Below are 23,948 nucleotides of genomic sequence, written 5' to 3'. Positions count from 1 at the left end.
AAGGGACAAACAATGCAAGCATCCTGTCCATCCGTTTGCTTTCTGCCTCAGCAGCAGGCAGGGCGGATAACAGGGGTTTTATAACCAAAGCATTGGGGGTTGTGAGTCCCTCTGCTGTGGCACCCTCAGATGCCAAATCACCATGTTGTAGGGAGAATTGTGATATTGAGGATTGTGCTGGCTGGTTCTGAGCACCTGCTTTGTTTTGCAGGAAATCCTTCTTCTCTGGGCACGCGTCCTTCTCCCTGTACACCATGCTGTACTTGGTGGTAAGTGAAATAATTGATCCCCCATCCCACATTCCATAGCAGTAATGGCAGGATGAGCATTGGACATGGGAAGTTGGTTGGAAAAGAAGAGTCTGAGCTGTTGGTGGGAGGATCCACCCTCAGCTGCTGTGGTGTTTTTTAGGATAGAGACTCTGGGATGATAGCTGAGCTCTGTGTGTGCAGCTTTGGGATGCGGCCAAGGTGGCAATTAAATCCAAATCCTGCTGCATTTGTGGATGGCCTGTTTGCACACTGAGGAGAGTTTGGAGGGAGCCAGAGTGTTTCATGGATGGAGGGGCAGGATGTGCTGCGTGGCCATGTCGGGAGGTGATGCCTGGTTCCGAAATGTGCCAGCAGAGCAGGTGGAGCAGCCTCTGCCCGCCTGGTTCCGGAGGGGAGGGCTGGGACTTGTTTTCCTTTGTCAGTGGGGAATGGCTCTGCCCTTCCTGCGCCTGGGCTGGGGCCGGGGTGGCTGCCAAGGTGCTTCCTGCCAGGACTGCAGGAGGCAGCGCTGCCCACACGGGCTGGACACACACACACACACCCTTCTGAGGGATTTGTGCCTGGTTTTCCTCTTTTCTGAGTTATTTATTTCATAAAAAATCAAGTTTTGTGTTGCTTTTAAGATTTTTGCTCCTCCTCCATCCCTGGTAATCCCGGATTTGCAAGCAGAGGAACAGCACTGCGCTGATAAAAACATGAAACATGAGCTTTTATCTACCAGCAGTGCTCCCCCCATCCCTTACCCTCTGGAAAGATAAGTGGCCACTGCTCCCTCCTGCCTTTTCAGCCTTGGATCCCCTTCCCTGTGAGCAACCCCTGTAACTGAATCACTGGGCTTTCCAGGCAGCTGTGGGCGGCGTATTAAATTCTTTCTTTGTTTTCCCTCTTATTTTGTTCTTGGAAAACTTCTGAATTTCTCCAGCAGACATTTTGGCCGTTTCCTCCCAGCTATTACAATGAAGAGCTGCCTTGGTGATGCTTCACAGGAGGCTCAGCCTATCATAAAGCTCTCTGAGCTGAGTTTGGAAGCCATTGCTCACAAGGGCAGTCATTTATTTCTGGGGAGGTCTCTGGGCAGTCAGATAAGTCAGCCCTGAGGTTTTTTCAAGCCCAGCATCTGGCAACAGCAAGGACTGCCAGTCCTTATTAGGGTGATGATGGCTTCTCTACTAGGGCTTGACCCATTTGCTGCAGGTTGTTGGACAAACTTTCTTTTTTCGTGTGTTTTCTGTAATTCCAGCACTTTTGGAGCAGGTGAGAAGCAAATGGGAATAGAGAGCTCAGGGGACAGAGACCCCAAAACTGCAGAGTGCATTCCAAGTTCCCACAGGATGCACAGAAAACCTGCAGGGCTCATTTCCCATTGCTGCTTTGCACCAGTGCCTGCTGCCTGATGTTGTTTTTAACTTTGCAGCAGGCTTTAGAAGTGGTGTTTAGCTCCTGTGTGGTGCCTCAGAGCACTGAGACACTTCTGGTCTCTCTTTGCTGCCCTTCCCAGTCCCCATATGGCAGCACTTGAGCTGTCAGCACTCACCAGACTCTGCCCCACACTCCCACACCCCCCAGGACAACAGGCTGTTCCACTTACCCCTCTCTATGCAGGGGACAATCCCTTTAAAAACTATTTTATTTTTAATTTTCACCTGTCTCAAAACTGTGATATGACTGGTAGCAGACTCTGCCTGACCAGCTGTCCAGTTGCCTTGTGCTCTAAGAAGTCAGGAAAAATTACATCAAGTGTTTGGTGATAAATTGAAGGGAGAAAAAGGCAACTTGAGACAAGACAGGTGAAGCAACAATCTTAAGGCTCTCTTCCACCTAAATGATCCAGTGATTCCAACTTGTCTAGCAGCACCCTCCTCTCCATCACTCCAGTTCCCTGGTCACTGCCAGAGCCTGACAGAGAAATCTCACAGAAAAAGAGAGGTAGAAAATCTGACACATTAGGGAGCCTGATAATATAAAAAAATAATTACAAGAAATAGGAGATTATAGTAAGCCAGAGGGATTTTATTTGATGCAAGATAAACCCTGCTGTCTTGCCCACCTCAATGAATGAGTTGTGGTTTTGAAAGCCTGCTTAGATACGTGGCATCCACCATGCCAGTGCCTTCAGGAGGTGTGTTGGATGGGTTTAATCAGGGGACCATCTCAATCAAGACAAAATGATTGATTGACTGTTCCTGGGAAGCGAGGGCTGTGCTGCAGCAGGTCCTGCCTACACTTTGGATATCAGGAGTGTGCCAGGAGCTGCTGCAGAGCTGGGGGATCTGTGGGGCTGAGCGTGTCCTGCAGAGGCCTGGCAGGTCAGCGGTGTCCCGAGCGTGTTCCTGATTGAACAATACTTCATATTTCAAGGATAAGTCACTTCCTGCCTTTCCTGGCGTTCCCTGGCTTCACTCTCGGAGCCCATTCTGAATTAAAATGTTTTCAAGTTGGCTTCACCTGGTGGAGACGGGTGCCAGAAAATTCCAGTCATGCTGTGAGAAGATCCCTGGATTCCCACACACCCTTCAGGGCTTTGCCTGCAGCCTGGGGCTGGATTTGTCCAGATATTTGGTGAGCAGTGGCTGAGTGACCACAGCTTCCCCATTTCCTGGCACAGCAGCAGAGCCCTGTGCTATCCATGGGCTCCTGGCAGGAAAACACTCATAGATGCCAAGCCCTGGAGGGCTTTGAGGGAAAAGTCCCAGGGAAAGGCACTTGCAACACAGTGCAATCCCCTGGGATTTGGTTCTAAATGCTGACACCTCAGGGCTAAGTTTCTCGCAGCCTTATTGTCACCAGGAATACTCAATTAACATCAGGCCTTTGTATAAAAAATTTAAAAGGGGAAATAACTCTTGGGTAATCCTCTTTGTCCTAATTTTCCTTGCTTTGTTACCCCTTGGCTGAGCGAGCTGTAATACGTATTTATAGCAGGCTGAGGGAAGAGGAGGTATGGAACAGCTTATTCCATGCAGCCCTCTGGAGCTGACCCGCACCTCTTTGTCTTGTTTCTGTGGATGTGGGGGAGTCTTTGCAGGGAGCAATGGATGCTTTCCACTCCCCTGGAGCATGTGACACCATAATGCTGGTTTTTTGGCATCGTGAAGTTGCCTGAAATCACACAAAGGGCGCAGAAAAGCTAAATTTAAATATCAGGAAAGCTGAATTAGTATCCTTCAGCAACATTGGCTGATTCTGGATAAAATGCAAGCAAACCTTGTGTATTTAATATGTGTCAGTGGGTGAGGCAGAAGGCTTCAGAATGGGTTGTGGTGAGTTCTGCTGGTGTAAATGGAAAATGAGAGATGGAGCTGGGTTTATGTTTTGGGGGAATGTGAGGATGGAGAAAGTGCCCTGGTACAGCTGAGCAGTGATGTGCCCTTGTGAAGGAGCCTCTGTGGTGGTTGTGGACTTGGAGTTGAGTTTAGTGGTGACCTAAGGAAGAGAATAAAATGGAATTACATCAGAGGCCAAGGCTGAGCTGTGAAGTGAGCTGCTGAGGCTATTTCTGATGGGGTGAGAGGGTGCCGTGCACTCAGCAAAGGCAGGGAAGAGGCAAACAGCACACGATGAGAGGTCTTTGCTCATCTCTTGTCCTTCCCTTGTGGCCAGCTTGGTGCTAAAAGCCAAATTGTGCATTCCCCAGCCTCCAGCTGGCTTTGTCCAGCCAGGGCAGTGCATTACAGTGGGATGAGTTTGGGCTGGGGAGGTTTTGGCCCTGTAGCACTTTGGGTACCTCTCTGCTTGCAGATGGGGCTGGAGGAGGAATGGTGCAGGAGTGGAGAAGGAGATCACTTGGGGTCAGACAGCCAGGAACAAGCCCATCTGTTTCCCAGAAGGAAACTCCAGGTGTGCCTGAGGGGGTGATGGAGTCCAGCCCTGCAGCAGGAGAGCATGAAGGGATTTCTGGAGAGCAGAAAGCCCCGGGAGGCTGGAGGTGCTGCCCTGAGCCTGTGTCCCCTGCCAGCTCCTCCTGGCTTTGCTCAGAGGCTGTGTGTGGCTGTGGGCACTCACCAGCAGCACTGTGGAAGTCCCCTGGCACAGGAAGAGTGATGTGACATCCCTCAAGCCATGTGCTTTGTGGTATCCCAGCCTCTGCCAGGAGACAGCGGATGGGAACTCCAAATCACTCCCACTCTGTGTGATCCCATTTCTCCCACCCTTGCTCCTGTTGGTGCTCCTGGGTTTTGCTGCCCTGTGATAATCTGTGGTGGAAATAACCCTGGTTGTGGTCTTGCTCTTCCACCCCCTCCTGGGAAGGGCTCCATTCCAGCTCCACATTCCCATCCAAATCTGTCAGTCTGTAGCAGGCAGCATTTCAGATTTGCTCCCAGGAGAAAAAAAAACAACAAACCAACCAAATGAAAAAACCCCACCAAAACAGCAAAAGCACCTTCATAAGCAGATTTTCAGATAAATTTCCAGGAACTTCCCATTTCTTGGTAATAACACTAATTCCTGTATTAGGGAAATTCTGATCCTTTCAGCCCCTAAATTCTACTTTCACTTCTTGACCTTGTCCTGTTAACTGGGTTTTTCTTTCATACTCAGGGCAGAGGCAAAGTTTGGAGCACCCCAGGTCTTACCTTGAAAGTATTTAGGGGATCCTCGTGTTTGAGAGCAGCTTTTGTAACACTGCATGCTCATAAAATGCCTGTGGAATAGGAGAAGTGCTGTTATGCTCTTTTTTTTGTCCTTATGAATGGGGAATAAAGAGCAATTTTTCCGTGACCTTTATTGTGGCAGCAAAAGGAACTCAGTTGAGCTTCTCACAGTGTTGTTGCAGTGTCTGAGGGGCACAGGACTAAACCTGTGGGCTTTGGTTCTCCAAGATACACAGGTGTGGGTGTGAGGGGACTTGGGGGACACCCAGAACACCCCCTATGGTGCCACACTGCTTTTTGCTCCTTTTCCAGGGCTGAAGATTGCGCATGAGGGACACAGTTCAGCCCCAGAAATGCCTACTTTATTGTGTCTTCAAACTTGCTGTTTGCTTTTTTTTGCTAATTTTTAATTGATGCATTGCATTCTCACCTCTAGATGACTTTTCTAGTCCAGGTTTGGGGTGGAAAGATTTGAGATGTCCAGACTGTGCAAAAGTGGCAAATGCCAGATTATACAGCAGCAAATTTCCTTCTTAAGTGATTTGATGGGACAAAGACAGAAAATTAAAATAAGACATCAGGTTTCAAGTCTTCCTGGTAGAACTGAGAGTGATGGTTTATAATATGTAGTACTTGGAGCTATTTTTGCTCTGCAGCAGCAGCAGCACACTGGATCCTGAGTTTTGCACTGTCACCTGGGCTGAGTTGAGGCTCTTGAACATGAAAACGGAATCATGGAATGGTTTGGGGTGGAATGGACTGTGGTGTGGGGTGTAGGATGTGCTCCATGGGGCTGTGGCTCCCTTCCCAGGCTTGGGCTGGTTTGTAGATATATTCCCCAGAATCACCATGTGCATTAGCCAGCACTGAGCTGTTCTGGTGCTGCTCCCTTCCATGTTAATTGGCTAACAATCTGGATAATTTGGAGCATCTGCTCCATTCAGACAATGGGATGTTTCATTTCTTCTGAAGAGCCCAGTGTGTGTTCTTTCCAAAAAGGGGCAGATATAGTGTTTATGCAACAGCCAAACATACTGAATTGACCAAAATGATGCTTCCCCCTTATCAGCTTCCCAGTTAGCTCTGTTTTTAGAGGTCATTTTATGTTTTTATGTTGTCATTATTTGTGGTTTCAGTGAACCCAGTGAGAGCTTCATCCCCTTTCATATCAAGGTGGTGCAAATTGCTCTGGGTGTGTAAAAGGGATCATAAATGGGGAGTACATCCCTTTGCATCCCTCTGATGTAGCAGAGCCCCTTGAGGAACATGGGGTCTGACTCCAGTGCTGCATTTTGGAGCAGAAATGAGGAGTACACCCCTTTGCAGCCCTCTGATGGAGCAGAGCCCCTTGAAGGATACAGGGTCTGACTACAGTGCTGCTGCATTTAGGAGCAGAAATGGGGAGTAAACCCCTTGAAGGACACAGGGTCTGACTCCAGTGCTACATTTAGGATCATAAATTGGGAGTAAACCCCTTTGCAGCCACGGGGTCTGACTCCATTGCTGCATTCAGGAGCAGGCAGAGCAGGCCTGGGCTGCAGAGGCCGAGCAGCATTTGCCAGCACTTTCACACCCTTTGAGCCTGACTGCTCCCTGAGCCTGGAGGCTCCTGGATGTCCCTCCCTCCCTCCCTTCCTTCCCACAGCCTTCCTCCCTGCCTCATCCCCGGCAGGAGCTGCTGTTTTCCTGCCCTCTCCTCCCGCCCCGCTTCCCCGTTCCCACAGGAACAGGCCGTGCCCGGTCCCGCGGCGGAAGCGGGCCCGAGATAGTCACGGCAGGGCCACAATGTCTGCCTGACATCACCCCAGAGCCCTCCTTCAGGCTGGGCCGGGGCTTTGCTTGGCATTCCCACCCAGGGAGGGAATTCCCCATTCCCAGTGGGGCAGCTGCTCCCCATTTCCCTCAAACCCTGAGGCTGAGGCTGGGGCTGGGAAACACGATGGGAGTGTTGGAGGGTGGCATTGTGCACATTGTTGGTGGTTGTGGCCATGTCTGGCAGTTCTCAGGATGGCTCTGAAGGTTTAGCATGATGCATTGATTCTTCTTTTCCCTCTGAGAGATGGTGTGAGTCCTAAATACCCCAGGTTTGGGGCTTTGGTTTTGTTATGTTTAATAATGCTAGGGAGGAATGTCTTTACTGGGGTGATGTGCTGTGTGGAGGCTGAAGCAGAACTGGGGTGCAGGGGGTCCCAATCCCCTGTTTCTGGCTCACTGAGGAAGGGCGATGCCTATCCACCTCTGTCGTCATCCCCTCCACGGGTTAAAAATCCCTCCAGAGGCCACACAGGTGCAAGGAGCATCCTTCTATTTTATCACTCCCCCTCCTTGAGCCACAAGCCCGTGGCTGCCCCACAGCGCAGTCACTGCTGCATTTTGGGTGAATTTGTGCAAACCAACTCAACCTTTTTTGTTTTTTTGTTTCCCTCTCTTGCCACAGTTCTATCTGCAGGCCAGATTCACGTGGAAGGGAGCCCGGCTGCTCCGTCCCCTGCTGCAGTTCACCCTGATCATGATGGCCTTTTACACCGGGCTGTCCCGCGTCTCCGACCACAAGCACCACCCCACCGACGTGCTGGCAGGCTTTGCACAGGGAGCCCTGGTGGCTTACTGCGTGGTGAGTGGGGAAAATGGGCAGGAACGGTGCTGGGAAGGTCCTGGGGGAATAGCAGGGCCTTTGCAACCCACCAGTTCAGCTCAGGTGGTTCCCTGTTACAGCTGGAAGCTCCAAAGGCTTGGTCCAGGTAGCTCAGGACACTGAAAGATGTTCAGCCAAGGGAGGGTGTTTCCCTCTCCACCAGAAGCTTTGGCTGTTCTCAGTGGCGCTCAGCTGAACAATATTTCTTTTCCTTTCTCTTTACTGCTACACTGTTGTTTCTCTGAGGTGCTGCTCTCTGTGGAATTCACCCCCAGAGTGAGTGTTCTCTGTTAGGCTCACTAGCAAGGTTTTCCACCAGGAGCTGAGCAGAGAGTCTGGGGTGCTTGGCATTATGGCTCTTCCACACACAATCCTTCCAAAAACTGCTGTCTGCCTGACATGGGGAGGTGGCTGATGGATTTACAGGGGGCAGTAGGGCTCTTGAAAAAGTGGCCCACAAAAGCTGTGTCCAGTTCTCTTCAGCTGCTGGGCTGGTTCTTGTGCCACTTGCTCTCCAAAGGGTGACCTGATTGCGCAGCCCTTTAACTCATTGACACATGAAGATGTTTTAAGTTGCCAGGATGGGGAGGAACCAGGTGAGGCAACTGCCTCAGACAGACACAAAGGAGCTGGGGGCTGTGTTGGTTTCTGTGTCTCCCCAAAAGCAAGATTTTAACAGCTCGCCACTTTTTGTAGGGTTTTTGTTGGGTTTTTTTGTTTGTTGTTTTTTTTTGGTTTTTGGGTTTTTTTTACTGTTCTAAAAGTAAATCAGCCTTGGGAACAAGGAGTTAAGTCCACCAATATTACATTTTGCAGGGAGAGAAAATAGGTTATTTATGTACTTCCCACTCATTGATAATATTCCAAAGCCAGAACAAAAATGTCATTGTTGGGACATTTTCTTGGAGTATTATTAACTCTGTGAGCAGTAGCTGTTGGGTTTTGCCTTTGCCTGGTGCCCACATGCCATGCAGGGCTGGCAGATCCCGAGGGGAAGGTGGGAGAAGTCTTTGTGGTGGGAAGTGGGCTGTCAGGCACAGTGTGGCAGGGGAGTGGGGAGCAGGCAGTGCATCCCTGGGTCCCAGCAGTGGTTCCAGAAGGACAATAGCTCTCCGGATGGAGCTTGGGATGGGTGTCCGGATGCTTCCTGGCTGGGACAGAGAGCAGCAGGCCTGGCTGTCCCCTCCCAGCCCTCCGGCAGCTGGGAGCTGTGCTGGGAAGGGGAGGCTGTGGCAGGGCTGGGATAGTTTTCCTGTGTCATAGGAAGCAGCTGCCTGGAGTTTCCCAGGCAGGCTCGGGTTTGAGAGCCTGAGCTGCTCTCCCAGCCCACTGGTAAAAGGGGCAGTTGTGTCCAAATGCTTTGCAGGAATGGCTCAGTAACCTGGAACATCTCAGGCTTCAGCTTAGGACTCAGGGCAGGGTTTGAGCCCAGCCCTTGTCCCATTCCATCACCCTGTAGAGAACCATCTGTCCTCCAGAACCTGGCTTTGCTGGTGGGAATCTTTGCCTAGTAGGGCCTGGCAGATTTTCCTCCATTTTGGGAGGTTGCAGCAAGGGATAAGAGGAAGAGTCATCCCAAAACACCCTAGAGTTTGCACTGAAGGAGCAGTTTAGGAACTTTTTGCTGAAATTCTTGGTATGTCCTGGGGATTCTTGCCCAGCTCTCCTTCACAGGCTGCTCTGAAACAGAGGGAGGGACCTGGAGACTCCTCACCTCCCACCCTGGGTGCTCCCAGCCACCCCTTCCCCCACCAAAGCCTTCAGGGTCCACCCTGGTGATAGCCAAGAGCTGTGAAAACACCACAGTTATCAGGCCATAATTTTCAGTAGAAACCAATTGTGGATTTCATCTCCAAAGGCTGCCCGAGCTTAAACCCAGGTCGTGCTGCAGCAGACACGTTTGTCTTTCAGTGCCTGAAATAACAAGCAGAAGACATTAATGTCAAGCACTTCCAGCTGATGAAACATTCAGATGTGGAGCCAGGGTGAAATACAACGAGGATTTCTCAAATAGAAATAGTTTCTCTGCGCCTTGCAGGCAGCTTGCTGTGTGTTGTGTGGTTTATGTCCCATCTGAGGGAGAGGGAGAAGGGGAGATGTCAGGAGGACATGCTCCCAGGGTTGCTCTGGTTAGCTCAGAGGAGTTGTTTTAACCTCTCTGTATATGATTAAAAATTGCTTCAATAGGATGAAAAGTAATAGGAATTGTTAAGTGGGAATGTGAGATATTGGCTTAAAATGCTCTCAGTCTTCTCCCATCAAGTTTTCTTTATGGGTGGAGAGCACCTTCTACAGGAAATGGAGCTAATCCAAGTGAAAAACTTAGCACGTTTATTAGTCCTATTTTGTGTTAAACAGTTCAAGCATTAGGAGGATTTAACACACTTTTAACCCCCAAAGATCACATTTCATGATTCCTATAAATGTTTATATAACCTCCAGCCATGTTAAAGTGAAATACAGTTTAAAGAGAAACGAAACCCCTTAACCAGCCTTTCAATGAAACCTGAAAAGCAGCACAGTAAAAGCAAAAATACCCAGGATGACAGTTGACCATAACTCATTCCTGTCGAAAATAAGGACCAGACTCAAAGCACTCCCCAGATGCTTCTTGCACTCAGAAATCCCCTCCCATAAATTGATTTGTCATGGCTATCTTGGTGCAAAGTTGGACACCTTTTTGATTGAATCCAGCTCTCAGAGGTGGACAAATGAGCGAGTTGGCACCAGAAGTGCACCAAACCAGACAAATGGGGGGTTTGCAGTTATCAACAGCCCAAAAGAAAACCAGTGCCAGAGCAGTTCAATGTAGTTTTACACTGGGATGCTGCAGCAAGGGACCAGACTCCAGCTTGTGATCCTTGGGAGCATCAGCTGGATCCTGTTATTTACCCAAACATACAAAGGCTGCCACTTGGATGCCCTGTAAACAACTTTATCAGCTCTGTTACACAACCAAACAGCCAGCAACCAGCACATACATTGAGGAAAGAACTGTTTTGTACATCAGCTCCTTCTCTGCCTTCCCACAAAGCAGCACCAGCCTCCTTCATCCCTGGTTAGAGCTGTAGGAGTAAATTGCTGTGTGCAGCAGCTTTGCTCTCTGTCCAGCTTGAGCCTTATCTGCTCTGCTGATAGGGGCTTGCAAAAGTTGTTTGCAAGGACGACTTGACCTGCTTTTCAAGGCTCTGGGGGGTTAGAAAATGTGGAGATGCAGGTAGACCAAACCTTTGCTTTCTCCCTGTGTTACCCAGCCTGGAAGTCGTAATCTAATATTATTTCTTTAAACACCTTGGAATTATTTTCCCCCCTGATTTATCTGGGTGATTAAATGCTGCATTTGAGTGGTGTGGGAGAAAAAAAGCAAATGCACTGCTGATTGCTACAGCCTTGTGTTGCTCATCCTGGGATTTCAGCTGAGCAGACCCATGGCTTCTGTTGGGATTATTGGCGTTTAAGGCTTTCTGAGATGAGCTGTCAAACTTGGGCTGGCAGGGACAGTCAGTGGCAGGACAGAAGTTCAGGGCTGTGGCACCAGGTGACAAAATGATGAATCCTTGCCACTTCTAGCTCCATCCAGAAGATCTGTGCTGTCTGACTCTTTTCCCTTCTGTCACAGGACTGAGGTTTGGCAAGGGTGAAAGTGCCCCGGTCCTGGAGGACTGATAAGCTTCATGCTGCTGCCAAAGGAGGATGTGGAAGTTTCCTCCCAGCACTTTGTTTCTTATTGTGTTGCTGCCTTCCGAAATTGCCAGGCACTGGCTTTTTCACATCCGGGAGAGGGGTTACATCACGGGATATTTAGGAAGAAGGAGTCAAGAATAGATTCTCCTCTCCTTCGCCTTTGGCTTCCACCAGACCCCAGCTCTGTACTGGTGCCTTGGTGGGGCATGAGGAGCATGGCTCACCATTGACTCACTGCTGATAGCTTTTAACACAGTTTTAACTTGAAAGCTTTTAATTGCCTACCTGATGTCTGTCTGAATGAATTGTTTCACTGACTCCATCCCTGAAACCACTCAGGATGAGTCAGGCCAGCCCTTTGGAGACCTTTGTTATTTTATTGGAGTGCAGGCCGTGGATCTGTTTCCTGGCTTTTCAACCCGTTCAGCAGAGGTCTGGGTGTTGCACTTGGTGATGACGCAGTGAGAAATCAAGTTGTCCTCTCATGTTTTTACAGTTTTGTGAGGTCTGAGCCTTTTTCTCTGCTGTACAGAAAGGTGGTAGCAGGCACTTGGGATTTCACAGCTGTTACAGGCAGGCATTCAAAAAGTGCTTTTTTTGCAGCTTAAAGATGTGTATATATTCTGTAAACCAGCTTTTTGAACAAACCATCACCCACGGTGGCTAAGTTTGCCTTTTCCACTTATTCCTGCAGGTGTTTTACGTCTCAGATCTCTTCAAGCCCAAGACAAAGACTTGCCTGCCTCCACCTCCCATCCGGAAGGAGATCCTTTCACCTGTGGACATCATTGAGAGGAATAATCATCACAACATGGTGTAGAACTTCAAGGAATCAGATGGGTGTTGTATTTTAAACTTTTTTTTTTTTTTTAAAAAAAAGTGACTGCTGACAGCAACTACCTGCTGCTCTCAAATCTCATCAGACAGTAGAATGTAGGGAGAGACTTTCTTGCCCGACCAGTAAAGTCTTACTCTGTGGTCTTTTCAACTTGCGACATTTGGATGAAAGGGGTGGTGGTGGTCAACTAAGGCAAAGGTGACAATGAAAAAGGAGAAAAACAAAACCCACACTACACAAAAAGCCGAACAAACAAAGAGAGGTGCCGGAGTTCTGGATGTGCAATTGGTTTGAGTGTTCATGTTGTAGTGAACGCCAAATTGTTCCCAGCCCAGTGAACACTAAGGGATTTTTGGAAAGCTGGCCATCCTAGGTTTTTTTCTGACTATGAAGATTTCAATGCCTGCGAGAAAAAAACCAACTCACGACTAAATTGTATAGCACTACGTATGAGCAACAGCACTGAGTCAAGACCTGGGATTGGTTTGTAAGAGTTGCTTTTTTCTCTTCTTGATCCTAGTTTATTTTTGCCTCCTCTCTTCCATACTGTGACTTAATTTAGAAGAAGCTTGCCCAGTCCAAGGTCTCCAAAGGGTCTCTGCTCTCTCTGCTCACACTACACGCCTTTAACGAGCGGCCCGAGACGTGCAGTGAGGCCGGAGCTCTCCTTCCTCCGCATAGAGAAGCCACATTTCCTCCTCCCTGCTCGCTCCCTGCCGAGGGCTCATCCCACCCGAGCCTCCCTAAATGAAAAGAGCATCCTCCACTTCCCAGCCATCCCATTTCCCCCAGAGGAAAATCCCAGCAGGTTCCATGCACGGGAGCCGCGGGTTGCGCCGGGGGAGCGGCGGCTCTGCCGAAGACTCGTTCAGTTCGCACTACGACCCCGGGGCTGAGTCCTGGGGAAACTTTTATTCTGCAGTTTTGGGACGGGCTGCTGGGCGGCACGTCCCGGCCTGGGTGTCAGTCGGTTTGTGCATCCCCTCCTCTCCTCTTCATCCTCCTCCTCCTCCCTGGCCACCCCGGGGTGCGCCATGGCAGTACCAGGCCCTGTGCTCCGCTGGGTCACTCCGGTGGGAAATCAGCTGTGCCTCTCTCGGGTGTGATGATGGCATTTTTTTTTTTGCCCAGAAGCCACAGGTGCTTGGTTTGCAGCCCTTCCACGAAGCGCATTTGCAAAGGGATCCCGCAGAACACGCAGAACGGCCATTTGCACATCCTTCTCACAGAATCCGTCCTATCATTTCAACTTATAGCAAGCTATGATTTTTTTTATATTATAAATATTATATAAATAATGTATAAAACCTTAAAAATTAACTATGTAAAATATTATTTCTGAAACAATTTTAGATATATCCACTATGACTATAAACTGTGTCCTGACCTGTGTTATTTACATTTTGCTGCTTAAAAAAGCATTGAATTAATTTTTTTATAGTCGACTAAAATATTGTAGTTCTGTGGTAGTAATATTTTAATGAAAATAACTACAATTAGAGACATTTGTATAAAAAAAACATATTAAATTGTCTGTATTTTTGTAATGTTCCATTTTGTAAAGAGAAGAATATTCAAAGACTTTTGTAGAATACAAAATTGAAGTTTGTATCTGCGAAATTATTGCTGTATAAATGTGCTTTTTAAATAAAAGCTCATAACACAACTAAACATCCTGGTGCAAGATGCATTCTGTCTTTGGGTTGCCCTTTCCCTGATGGAAAAAGAGGGTCCTTGCCCAGTGGGACAGTTGGAAGTGTGATGTGGATGTTGGGTGGCATTTGGGGATGTGATGGTACAGGAGGGCAGCTGGATAAAAAGGACCAGATGCCATTTTTGATGGGAGGGATGAGAAAGTCCCACCAGCTCCTGGCTTGGGGGCACTTGTGGGTTTGCATGGATCTTCTCTTTTCAATGTCCAGTCTTAAAGCAAATATCATTTTATTTAAAGCACCCGTTTTACTTTAACAACCTTATGAGCTTTAAAGAAATGTTTTGGAAGTAAAATAAAATCTGAAGAGCCACAGCTCAGCTGCTGGTCTTCCTGGACAAACCCTGGCCTAGGAGGGCTCCCAGCTATGCTCTGCACCAACACCTTTCCCATGAAAAGCAGGCACTTGGCAGCTGAACCAAACTCTTGCAGCTTGCTGGGTTGCAAACGTAGATGGGAGGGGAAAGAAGAAAAAAGAAAAAAAATCTCACAACAACATGTGCTCAGAGAGGCACATGTGCTCAGCACACAGTTATGAGGCAGCCTGGATTTTTTATTACTGTTTTTATTTTTTTATTATTGTTTTTATTTTTTATTATTGTTATTTTCCTCCTCCTACAGAGGCAAATGAGCTTGTTGGTGGTGACACACGGTCAGAGCCGCGTTTCGACCACTCCTTGAGGGAACCACATCAGCGAGATAACACGGCACAGAAATAATATGCAAGAATGCATGACAGGAAGCAAATACCACATCAAACTGCAGAGAAAGAGCAGGTGGAAATTAAGCCAGCAGAACTGAGCTAGCACTTGCTATTATTATCCTAATTAGGAGTAAAATTTTATTACGCGTGGAAAAACTTCGTAAACCCGCACCTGTCCCAAATGCAAAGGGCGTTTTCATGGTGCCACGTGTGATCTGAGCCTGAGTGTTCGGAGGTTGAGTGTGTTGTAGAGGTGAGACTTCAGCTTCGGGGCAATGGATGTGAGGACAGGCTCTTAATCCCCAGTTTATCTCCCAAATGGAGCCTGGGTGTTAAGAGCCCCCCACGGGAGGAGGAAACGCTGCTCTGCCTGCCTGTGGAGCCCTCCCTGTGCAGAGCCAGCCCCAGTGCAGCAAGCACCAGGCTCAGGAAAGTGTTTGCTTGCATCTTAACCCCAGCTACTTGGAAAAAGGCAGGAATACAGATGTCTGGGGGAAAGAGGAGGGCTTGGAGAAGGGTCAGAGGGGAAGCGGAACAGGAGGTGATAAGAGCCCGGGTAGGGCAGCGGGGCTGGCGAGTCACGGGATCTCACTCAGGATGTGTGGGTCAGCCTGGAGACAGGGAGAAAAGGCCATGGATAAACCAACATGCTTGAACTCTATAATGTGGGGCTGAGCATCAGCAGTGCCAAGTCCTATTTGGGGATGGTTGAGCGATGGTTGTTTCCTCCTCTGCTTCCTGCTCGCCTCTCCCATGCAGTCCCATTCCATCCCATCCTGGGGAGGGTAAGGGCAGCTTTGCACAACTGGATGGAACTTTTCTGGGGCTCTCCCCTACTCACTGGGGACTAAGAAGTGATCATTCCTGGCAGCATGGGTGGAAAAAGGCAAGGTCCACGGAGATCTCTGGGCTAGCCAAGCACAGAGGAACATTCCAGTGCTACAGGAGGAAAAGGGACTAATTTTAAATGAGCATTTCAGTGAAACCCCACACAGAAGTGAAAGCCAAAGGAGCACAGTTGTCGGTACCGCAAACCATGAGTGCGGTGACAGGATGTATCTACAGCCACAGCTTCCTGAGGGGCAGGAAGGGAGAGAAAATAAATAGGTGAAATGGAAAAATACACAAACCCAAATCCACATGAGCACTGCCATCCTGAGGCCACCACTCTCTGCAGTGTCTGCAGGTGCAGCTGGAGCTTGCATTGCTGTGCTGCTTGGTCCTTCCTGCTGGGATGCTGAGCAGCCAGGACACTTTGGGGTTTGCTCCCTCTCTCTGCAGCTCTCCCAAGGAGACAGACAGTGCTCAAGCCCAGATGCACTCATGCAAACAAGACGTGTTGCTGGAGCCCGGGGCTGGGTGCTGGTTGTGGCCTTTAGTGCTGCAAACACCGCGCTCTGCTCATGCTGATGCTAATCAGGGGCTGCGGAGCACCCAGCTGTCTGCCTTTGATGCTGGCAGAGCCTCTCTGCACAAGGGGACGTTCTGGTCAAACCTGTCTTTTTTTGCACTGGGACCGGTTGAACACGTTTTCAAAGGCAGGGGTTGGTGTGTGCACCTGACTGCCATGGGAGCAGGTCTTTTGTTCCAGGGGAAGGGAGGTTTACGCAAGCCCCAGGTCCGGCCGTGTCTGGGTGCACCTAAACAGCTTCACTCAGCAAGAATGCCTTGGCAGCCTGCAGAGGCTGGAGCTGTTGTGCTTCTGCTCAATGATTTTCGGATATGAAGCTCTCAATCAAGGGAGGGGGAGGGAGGAGATTCGCCCCACAAGCAGAGACCTGTTTTTCTCATGCTCCAAGCCTGCCTTGTTTTGGGTGTCCGAAGGTTTCACCCAGCTCCTGGTAAAGCCGAAACCAACGCTTATCCATGCAGCCAGAGGATGTGTTGGGCTGAGGTCCTGCTGCACAGGAGGGCTGGTGTCAAGCCCACATCCATGGCTGGGGTGCAGCACCTCTGTCCCTTGAGCCAGCACCCCAGCTGAGCTGCATTTTCCCCCCCATCTTTGTCTTAACACACCCTTCATCCACTGTTCTCCTCTCAAAAGACAAGCGATTCCTCCCTTGTGTTTACCTTTTCCTCTGGACACCAGATCAGAGGTTCAGATTTTTAGGAATGAAGTGAATCACTTGCCTCCTGGCTTCTGTAAACATGGTCCATACACCTGCCCTCAGATAGGAGCTGCTGCCCATCTCCTCCAGACGCTCCTACCCTCGTTCCCTTGGTGCCAGGTGATGCTCTGGGCACAGCCCTGACTGCTTGCATTACCCAGCAAAACCGAACACAAGCTGTCACCTTCACTGGAGGAAGCACAAGGTAGAAAACACCTCCTGTTGACTCAGAGTGGGGGGAAAAAGACACACAAACAAACCCCAAAACCCAACAACTTTCAATTATCACCTTTGCACGCCACCCCCACTGGCACCAGCCGGTGCAGGAGTGCCTGCGTTAGCTTGTCTCGAGTTACAATTTCCTCGGGGCACAGACTACACCTATGTGTGTGTTTGGGTAATAATGATCCGACTGGTTGTGATGAATCCACGCCCCATCCTATCTGTAGCTAGAAGGGAGCGAAGTCCCCGGGATCATCTCCCAGTTTCCTTAGAAAGTCTTGTTCTGCGAGTTCCTGCCACCGTGACGGCACCTCGCAGGCAGCTCTGCTTTTAATATATAGTGCTGTGGCCTGGTGGAGCGTTTAATTCTTGTCTTGAACCTGGAAAATAACCATCTTGGCTTCTTTCTTTATTTATTTTTTATCCCAATTTCATATCAGGTCACTCTCAGCGCTGCGTTTTGGTGAAGTACCCGGTCATTCAGCGCTGGTGGCAAAAGGCTGAGGTGTCTGAAGGCATGAACTCTGCAGGGTTTGATCTTTGTGCAGAGGGTTCATAACCAGCAGGAACAATGGGCTGCTGTTGAAGAAAAACTCCTTTTAGTGTTTCCACGTGTCAGCAGAAAGCTGAGGAACAGAACCACCAAAACACCAAACTGTGTACGCAGGCATCCACGGATGGGATGAATGGGAATTGTGGCTGATTCAGCTCGCTCCTGAGGTCTTTGAAAAAGATTCAAAATATACCAAAACTTGAAATAAAATGTGACTTCTCTTTCCCACCTGAAAAATGAGTAAATTGAAACAAAGCCATCTGTGCATTTGTACAGGAACTGGTGTGAAAAGTTGGGCTTTCCCACCACGCTTTGACATCTCCATTTCCAGGTGTGTGGTGTGAGTGCATGTGAGCTGAGGTCAGCCTGAGATATAAATTAAATAAAGGAGCATTTAATTCTTGCTAGGCTGATCTTTCCCCTGGAGAAACACCATGAATGGAACAGAAAGAATGGTGCTGTTTCAATAAGGAACTCAGAAAGAAAATAAAATGCTAAAAAGAGAATAAAAACTCTTTTTATCCAAAGAAGAAAGGGAGCCAGATCTCCTGTGAGCACCATCCTTTCAAAGAGATCTGCCTTCTGCACAAGTGCATAATTTGCTTATTTTCAAAGAAATTTTAGTGATGTTGAAGGCAAATTAATAATACCACTCCAGCCTCCCAGGGCTTGTCTCAACAAGAAAAGTTGTTGATGTTTAATATGAGGTAAAATTTTAATCCATTTCATTAAACTGAGTAGATATTCTTAGTCCATTTTAAGCAGGATTAACTGTGTTTACCTCAAGTCAAGTAAGCACAAGTATAATGTCAACTGATACAAACCTTGCTTAAATTAAAGGAAGAATACTACCAAGGCTTAGGGGATGGAAAAGCCTGTTGAAGTTTTTATTTAAAACAAAGAAATGGGGAATTATTTTTTTTTTCTTTACAAGATATTTCTTTCCATGGGAAAACAATAAAACCCAGAAAAAGTCTATGAAAGTTTTGCTTGTAAGTGATGAGACGATTGCAGCTGAAAAAGCACTGCTTAATTCAGGAGAGGTAATTCTTTTCAGCAGGGCCAGCCTAAGCTGAGTGGATCTGGGGGGGAGTCTGGGCCTCTTTGGCTTAGCAGTTCCAACTCACCCATCTGAGAGTCACCAACAGTGCCCATCAACAAATTAATGATGCTCCAGCCTCTCTCAGGAATCACCCAGCAGCTCTCAGATTTAGCTTTGCAGCCTATGGCCAAGGTACTGCAAGTCCTTTAGGAAGAAATCCAGGCTCAGTGTGGAGGTGCCAGATTAAAAGGGATTTACCACATCCCTTGGCCAGCTGTCCCACCAGCTCGTTGGCCTCACTGTTAAAAATATGTTAATACTTCCCTTGGTTTTCATTAATAACTGCTTTTGTGTTCCCATGCCCCATATTGCTTGCCTTTTATTTATTAAAAAATAAAAAGAAAAAAAAAAAGAAAAAAGCTTTTTATTACTAAATTGTGCTATTTTCCCACAGCTGAATACCCTGGTTAACTAAACTTTTCAGGGGTTTTCCTCACAAATAATGCTTCTCCCTTTAAAACTTGCTCAGGTTTTTTTCTTCCCCTACAAGAACCTAAGAAATGCTGCAAGTAAACACAAAGTCAGTGGGGGAGGGACCAGCTGGGGACCAATTTTCCTTTGAACAAACAATTAAGTAGGAACACCTTCTGCTTGTAGGTCAGATCTAATCTGATGCTCTTCTAGAGGAGATTCCTTGTGGGGTCTTACCCCCTCCACCTTCCAGGGCCTGGGGGAATAAAGGCTTGAATAAAGAATTCACCTTCATTCAGTCAGGCCCTTTATCTGCCAGATCTGGGGGTACTTCTGAGCTCAGGGTACCCCTGAACTGCAAATAACCCTCCCCATTATTTGTTTTCTGTAGCTGCAAAAAAAGCCCCTTTTAAAAGTGAGCATTACAAAGTCCAATGTGTAAGATGCGTTTCACCAAGCAGTGTTGAGGGTGGGCAGCGTTTCCAAGCTAGTGTGGGGTGGTATAAATCACTTTGTACTTGGCATAAAGTAGGTAGGGCACTCTTAGGCAGGTGAACTGGGCCACTGTGAGTTAGGGTAGGCTGCATTTAGCATAAATCTTTGAGGTTTGGAGGTGATGTGAAGCTGCAGGGTTAAGTCATGGAAAGGAGATTCTGTGTGGATTGACAGGCACCTTAAAACTCACACAGCACAGCAGCCTCTAAACCACCTCATCATTCCAAAGGAGCTACAAAGGATCTGGAAGTTACCTCTGTGCTAAATTCTTGCGCTGCAGCTGATATTGCTGCAGAGAGAAATGCAGATGTGACCTTGCAGTGAGCACAGAGCAGCACCCTGGGCTGAGGGTGAATAAACTGCACAGGCACCAGTGAATGCCAGCTGAACACAAGGCTGCAGGACATTTTCCACCCACCCCGTGCTGCCAGGCTGGAAGGGATGCTAAACACGGGGTTACCTCTTCACTTGTATGGACAAAACATTCAAATAACTGTGCGCCTGCTCCCTGCCTGAACTGGCATGAAAATAGGAAGACAATTGCCTGGCTGAGCTCTTGGAGGAAGATTTGAATAAAGCAGGCAAGTTTACTGCAGGCACTACGCCATGCATGTCTTATCTTGCTGCGAAGCTCTGGGTTAGGCACCCAGCAGGTGGATTAACTGTTCAGGGCAAAGACATGGAAAGCAGCTTTCTTGCAGGGCAGGTCTCCATCCAAATGAGTCCAGGGCAGCGTGGATTAGTGCTCAGAGTGATGGAGGAGCAGGCAGAGCTCCCTGGGAGGGATGTGAGCACATAGCGGGACAGCCCTCGCCAGGCTGGCACCTCTGCTCGCAGCCAGAGGCTCCGGGAGGGAGCAGCCTGCCCAAAAACACACATTGTGCTTTAATGGGTGCCTAACACAAACACTGGACCTGTAATGAGCTTCCAGTTTGCCTCAGGACGTTTTCTCCCAATTTGGTTGTATTTATGAGCAGCTATTTTTGCTTAAGTGGAGAAATGGGGGAAGAGAAATGGCATGGGCAGAGCTCTGCTTAGCCCTGCACCCACAGTGGTAGAGAGGTGACCTTTTTGGGTGGTTCATGTCCTCTCAACATCCATTGCACTTTATTTTTATTTTTTTAGGAGGGGAAATATATACATTTTCAGAGATGAAAGCCAGGCAATCACAGAATCACAGAATTTCTGGGTTGGAAGAGACCTTAAAGATCATTGAGTCCAACCCATGTTCTAACACCTCAAGTAGAGCATGGCACCAAGTGCCACATCCAGTCTTTTTTTAAACACATCGAGGGATGGTGACTCCACCACCTCCCTGGGTAGATGATTCCAGTATTTGACCACTCTTTCTGTGAAAAACTTCCTCCTTAATTCTAGCCTGGATCTCCCTTGGCGCAGCTTGAGATCAGGGGGTTTATTGAACACAAAACGAGCTCAAGAACAAAGAGAGGCAAAATGAAGGTGCCAAGGTGGGCAGGAGTATATTGAGGCTGGGGCAGGGAGGTGGATTTGGCTGTAAAGCAGCCATCCTGCCCCACCCATGGAAAACCTTTGGTGGGTGGCTTTGAGCTCTCCAGGAAACAGGGGAGGGTGGCAGGAGTCCCTGGCATTTCCCCCCATCTCCATTATCAGCCAAGGTGGGTAACCTTGTGAGGGGGAAGGCAATCTGCTGGTGTTTCTACTGACCAAAACTGCTCGGGGTTTCCCCTCCCTATTCCTCACATTATTAGGGCAGGCTTGAGTTTGGGCTTTTCCCTTGAGAAATTCCAATATTTCACTGTGTGCTTTCCCTCTGAATTGAGTCAGAAAATCAAAATATTAACCTTTTTTCTTTTTTCTTTTTTTTTTCCATGGAGTGGGAAATTCCAAACAATCCCCATTAGGAAATGTTAAACATTTTTTGTGCAAATATATTTGCCCATCTAGTGCAGCCCCACATAGCTCCAGACACTTATCACAGGAGAAGTGTCCTTGACTCCAACATCACTTACAACCTCAAAGCAGTCAAGGAACACATTTTTTTCTTTCCTTCAGTGCTTCAAGACATGGTAGAAAAATAAGATTAATTATTTTAAAGTGCGGTGAGCTCGTGTTCACCGACAGCAGCTGTGCAAGTGCATTTGCTTACCACCACCCTGTGAGACATTGCCTGGAGTGTCACTCCTGAGCTCAGGAAAAGCTTGGTCCTCCTGGCATAGCCTCTGTGTGCCTCAGCAGGGATTGCCTGTCTCCTTCTGCCCTGGAGCTGTGCTAATCTCCTCGGGTTTCAGGGGATGCTCAGCAATGGTGAGGCCATCCCCTGCTAAAGCCCCTGGGGAAGGTGCTTTTGTTGGAACGAACCATTTCCTCTCCCTAGAGCAACACAGGGAGGTAAAGTGGGAGCAAATATTCCAATAACAATGAAGTGGTGGGGTTAGAATGACTCCTGGAGTAACACAAGTCACCCAGCTCTTTACTTTGCTGTGTAGCATCTGCCAAGCACCTAAAGCTGAATCCCGGTGGTATTTTGTGCGATTACTCAGGCACTCTGCTCTTTCAGATTTTAACAGGAGCTGGTGCTAACTAGGCAAAAGAGGTCTAAACAACCTTTTCTGTAGAGACCCCAAGTCCTGAGCATGATCCCTGCACGCTGCACCCACACTCTGCTGCCATAAACAGCATGAATCATCAGGCGCTTCGTCTGCACAGCCCATCGCAATCTGATAAAAGTCAAGCAAAACATCCTTCACCTCCTGCAAATAACTCAGAACAGAGTCAAAATAAGTGCCAGCAGAAAGAGTGTGTTCCTGCAGCAGTGGAATTTCCAGGAATGCTGCTTTCCTTCCCCAAACCCCTGTGCTGTCCGAGGGCTCTGGGTGTTGGAGGGAGCCGGGGCTGAGCCGAAGTGAGAGCTCGCTGCCTGGCCCAGCAGCACATGTTTCACATTAAGGAGCTGTTTGAGGGGCCTGTGTGGCTTAGTGGATAAATTGTCAGGTTTGTCCCCTTGCAGCTCACGTGTCCAGAACAGCCTGTGGTCCTAAAGGAGGAGAAAACCCTCAACATGAGCTCAGCAGGTTTCCATCACGGAGGTTCTGCTCTGTGTGAAACAGCCGGCGGGGCAGAGGCCAAGACTGCAAGGTGGACCCGTGAGAAACCCCAGCCCCACCTCGTGTGGGACCTTGGGAAAAGTTTTAGGGTGTGACAGTGCCAGTCCTGCCATCCACAGCTTCTCTGGGGGTGCCCTCCTCCATCCACAACCTTGGGAGCAAGAGGAAACATGGGAAAAGTGATGAAAACTCATTGGAACGCGAGCTCAAGGATCCAGCACATAAATAGCAAGGGAAGGAGAGATAAATACTAGGATAGTCTTTAAATATCTGCGAAGGAAACCAGCCAGGAGCCAGTTTGGCTACAGGGGGAAGGCTGGAAGCAAGCATGGATGATCCCGATCTTAGCCAGTGGCTAAGTGGATTTCTAACCACATAATAAAAAAAAAAAAAATTAAATTTAAAAAAAAAGAAGCTGAATGGTCTGGTTCATTTTCCTGGGTGGGGGAAACAACTGCTAAAAGCCTTTAATAGCTCCTGTTCAGGCAATCGTGATGATGAGCAGCTGGGAGGAAGTCAGGCCTGAAGTATGAGATGCCAGAATTGAAGGTGGTAAACAGGGGCAGGGGAATATTTGTTTTGACAGCACTCTGCTCAGCACACAGGAAACATCCAGCAATGAGAGGGACGACTCTGCACAGGAGTTCCCAGTCCTATATTTAAGAGCAAATCAAACTAAGGGAGGACCCTGCAAATTACAGACATCTACAAATAACCCCAGACCTTTTGTCTCAGCTGTGGGAAGATCCTGAGGACACTGATAACAGACACGGCATTGCACAACCTTGGGAAAGAGGGGGCCTGGTGGTGTGTCCACTCTGCCCAGGATCTTGGCTCTTGACTCTGGTTACAGGCTGCAGGGGAAGGTGGAGAAAGCCCAGGAGAGGATAATTATGGAACAACCTGTTGATGGAGGAAGTGGCTTCCCAACCTCCCTTTACTTAGGGCCTGAGTTCTGCTCCAAAGCAGGAAGATTTATAGCCCTCCCCATGGCCGTGTTATGCTCTCCTTCTGGCCAGATTAGTTTAATGAATGAGAGGTAGGGGGGAAAAACTGCTGAAAAGCAAATCCCCTACAGCCATGCTGTGTCACATCATTAAATAAGGACACTTTTTACTTAAGAGGAGTTGTTTGACCCATAATTACAGCTAAACTCCCATTTGGCTTTTGGTCCATGAGGGCTTCTCCTGTAATTTTAACTGGATGCAGTCTATGAATCCTCACCCTCCACTTTCCAGGGCAGCAGAAAAAGTGACTATAAAATATTAAACATTAAAAGTGACTATATATATTAAACAATATAAATAGCAGCTGTTTTTCAGGCTGGAAGGGGCTCTTCACTGCTGTTATCCACAGTCTCTCTCTGAAATCAAACACTCTCTGTAAATGTCAAGTAGCACTGGGCTCTCATTCCTGAGGTCTGCACACAATTCGTTGTGGCAAACACAGGCTGAAAGCTGACCTGGCTTGTGTGACACAATGAGTATCGACTGGGAATTTCCAAATCCCAGCATCACTGGGGAATGTGGAGCTCAG

The 23,948-nt window shown here is 48.3% G+C and overlaps 1 protein-coding gene across 1 annotated transcript in view; it reads left to right on the top strand.

The window, feature by feature from the left end:
• Positions 1 to 12,854, top strand: part of PLPP3 (phospholipid phosphatase 3) — a 43,169-nt gene extending 30,315 nt beyond the window's left edge. The window contains exons 4-6 of the mRNA XM_054285796.1: positions 212 to 269; positions 7,302 to 7,478; positions 11,878 to 12,854. Coding sequence (XP_054141771.1) covers positions 212 to 269; positions 7,302 to 7,478; positions 11,878 to 12,003 — 361 coding nt within the window. The 3' untranslated portion in view covers positions 12,004 to 12,854. The remainder of the gene's footprint in view (positions 1 to 211; positions 270 to 7,301; positions 7,479 to 11,877) is intronic.
• The last annotated feature ends 11,094 nt before the right edge of the window (positions 12,855 to 23,948 follow it).

This window comes from Melozone crissalis, unplaced genomic scaffold (assembly GCF_028551555.1).
Source record: "Melozone crissalis strain CALT ecotype California unplaced genomic scaffold, PUWL_Pcris_2 ptg000045l_1, whole genome shotgun sequence".
Taxonomy (NCBI): Eukaryota; Metazoa; Chordata; class Aves; order Passeriformes; family Passerellidae; genus Melozone; species Melozone crissalis.
This window is presented reverse-complemented; position numbering and strand designations above follow the sequence as displayed.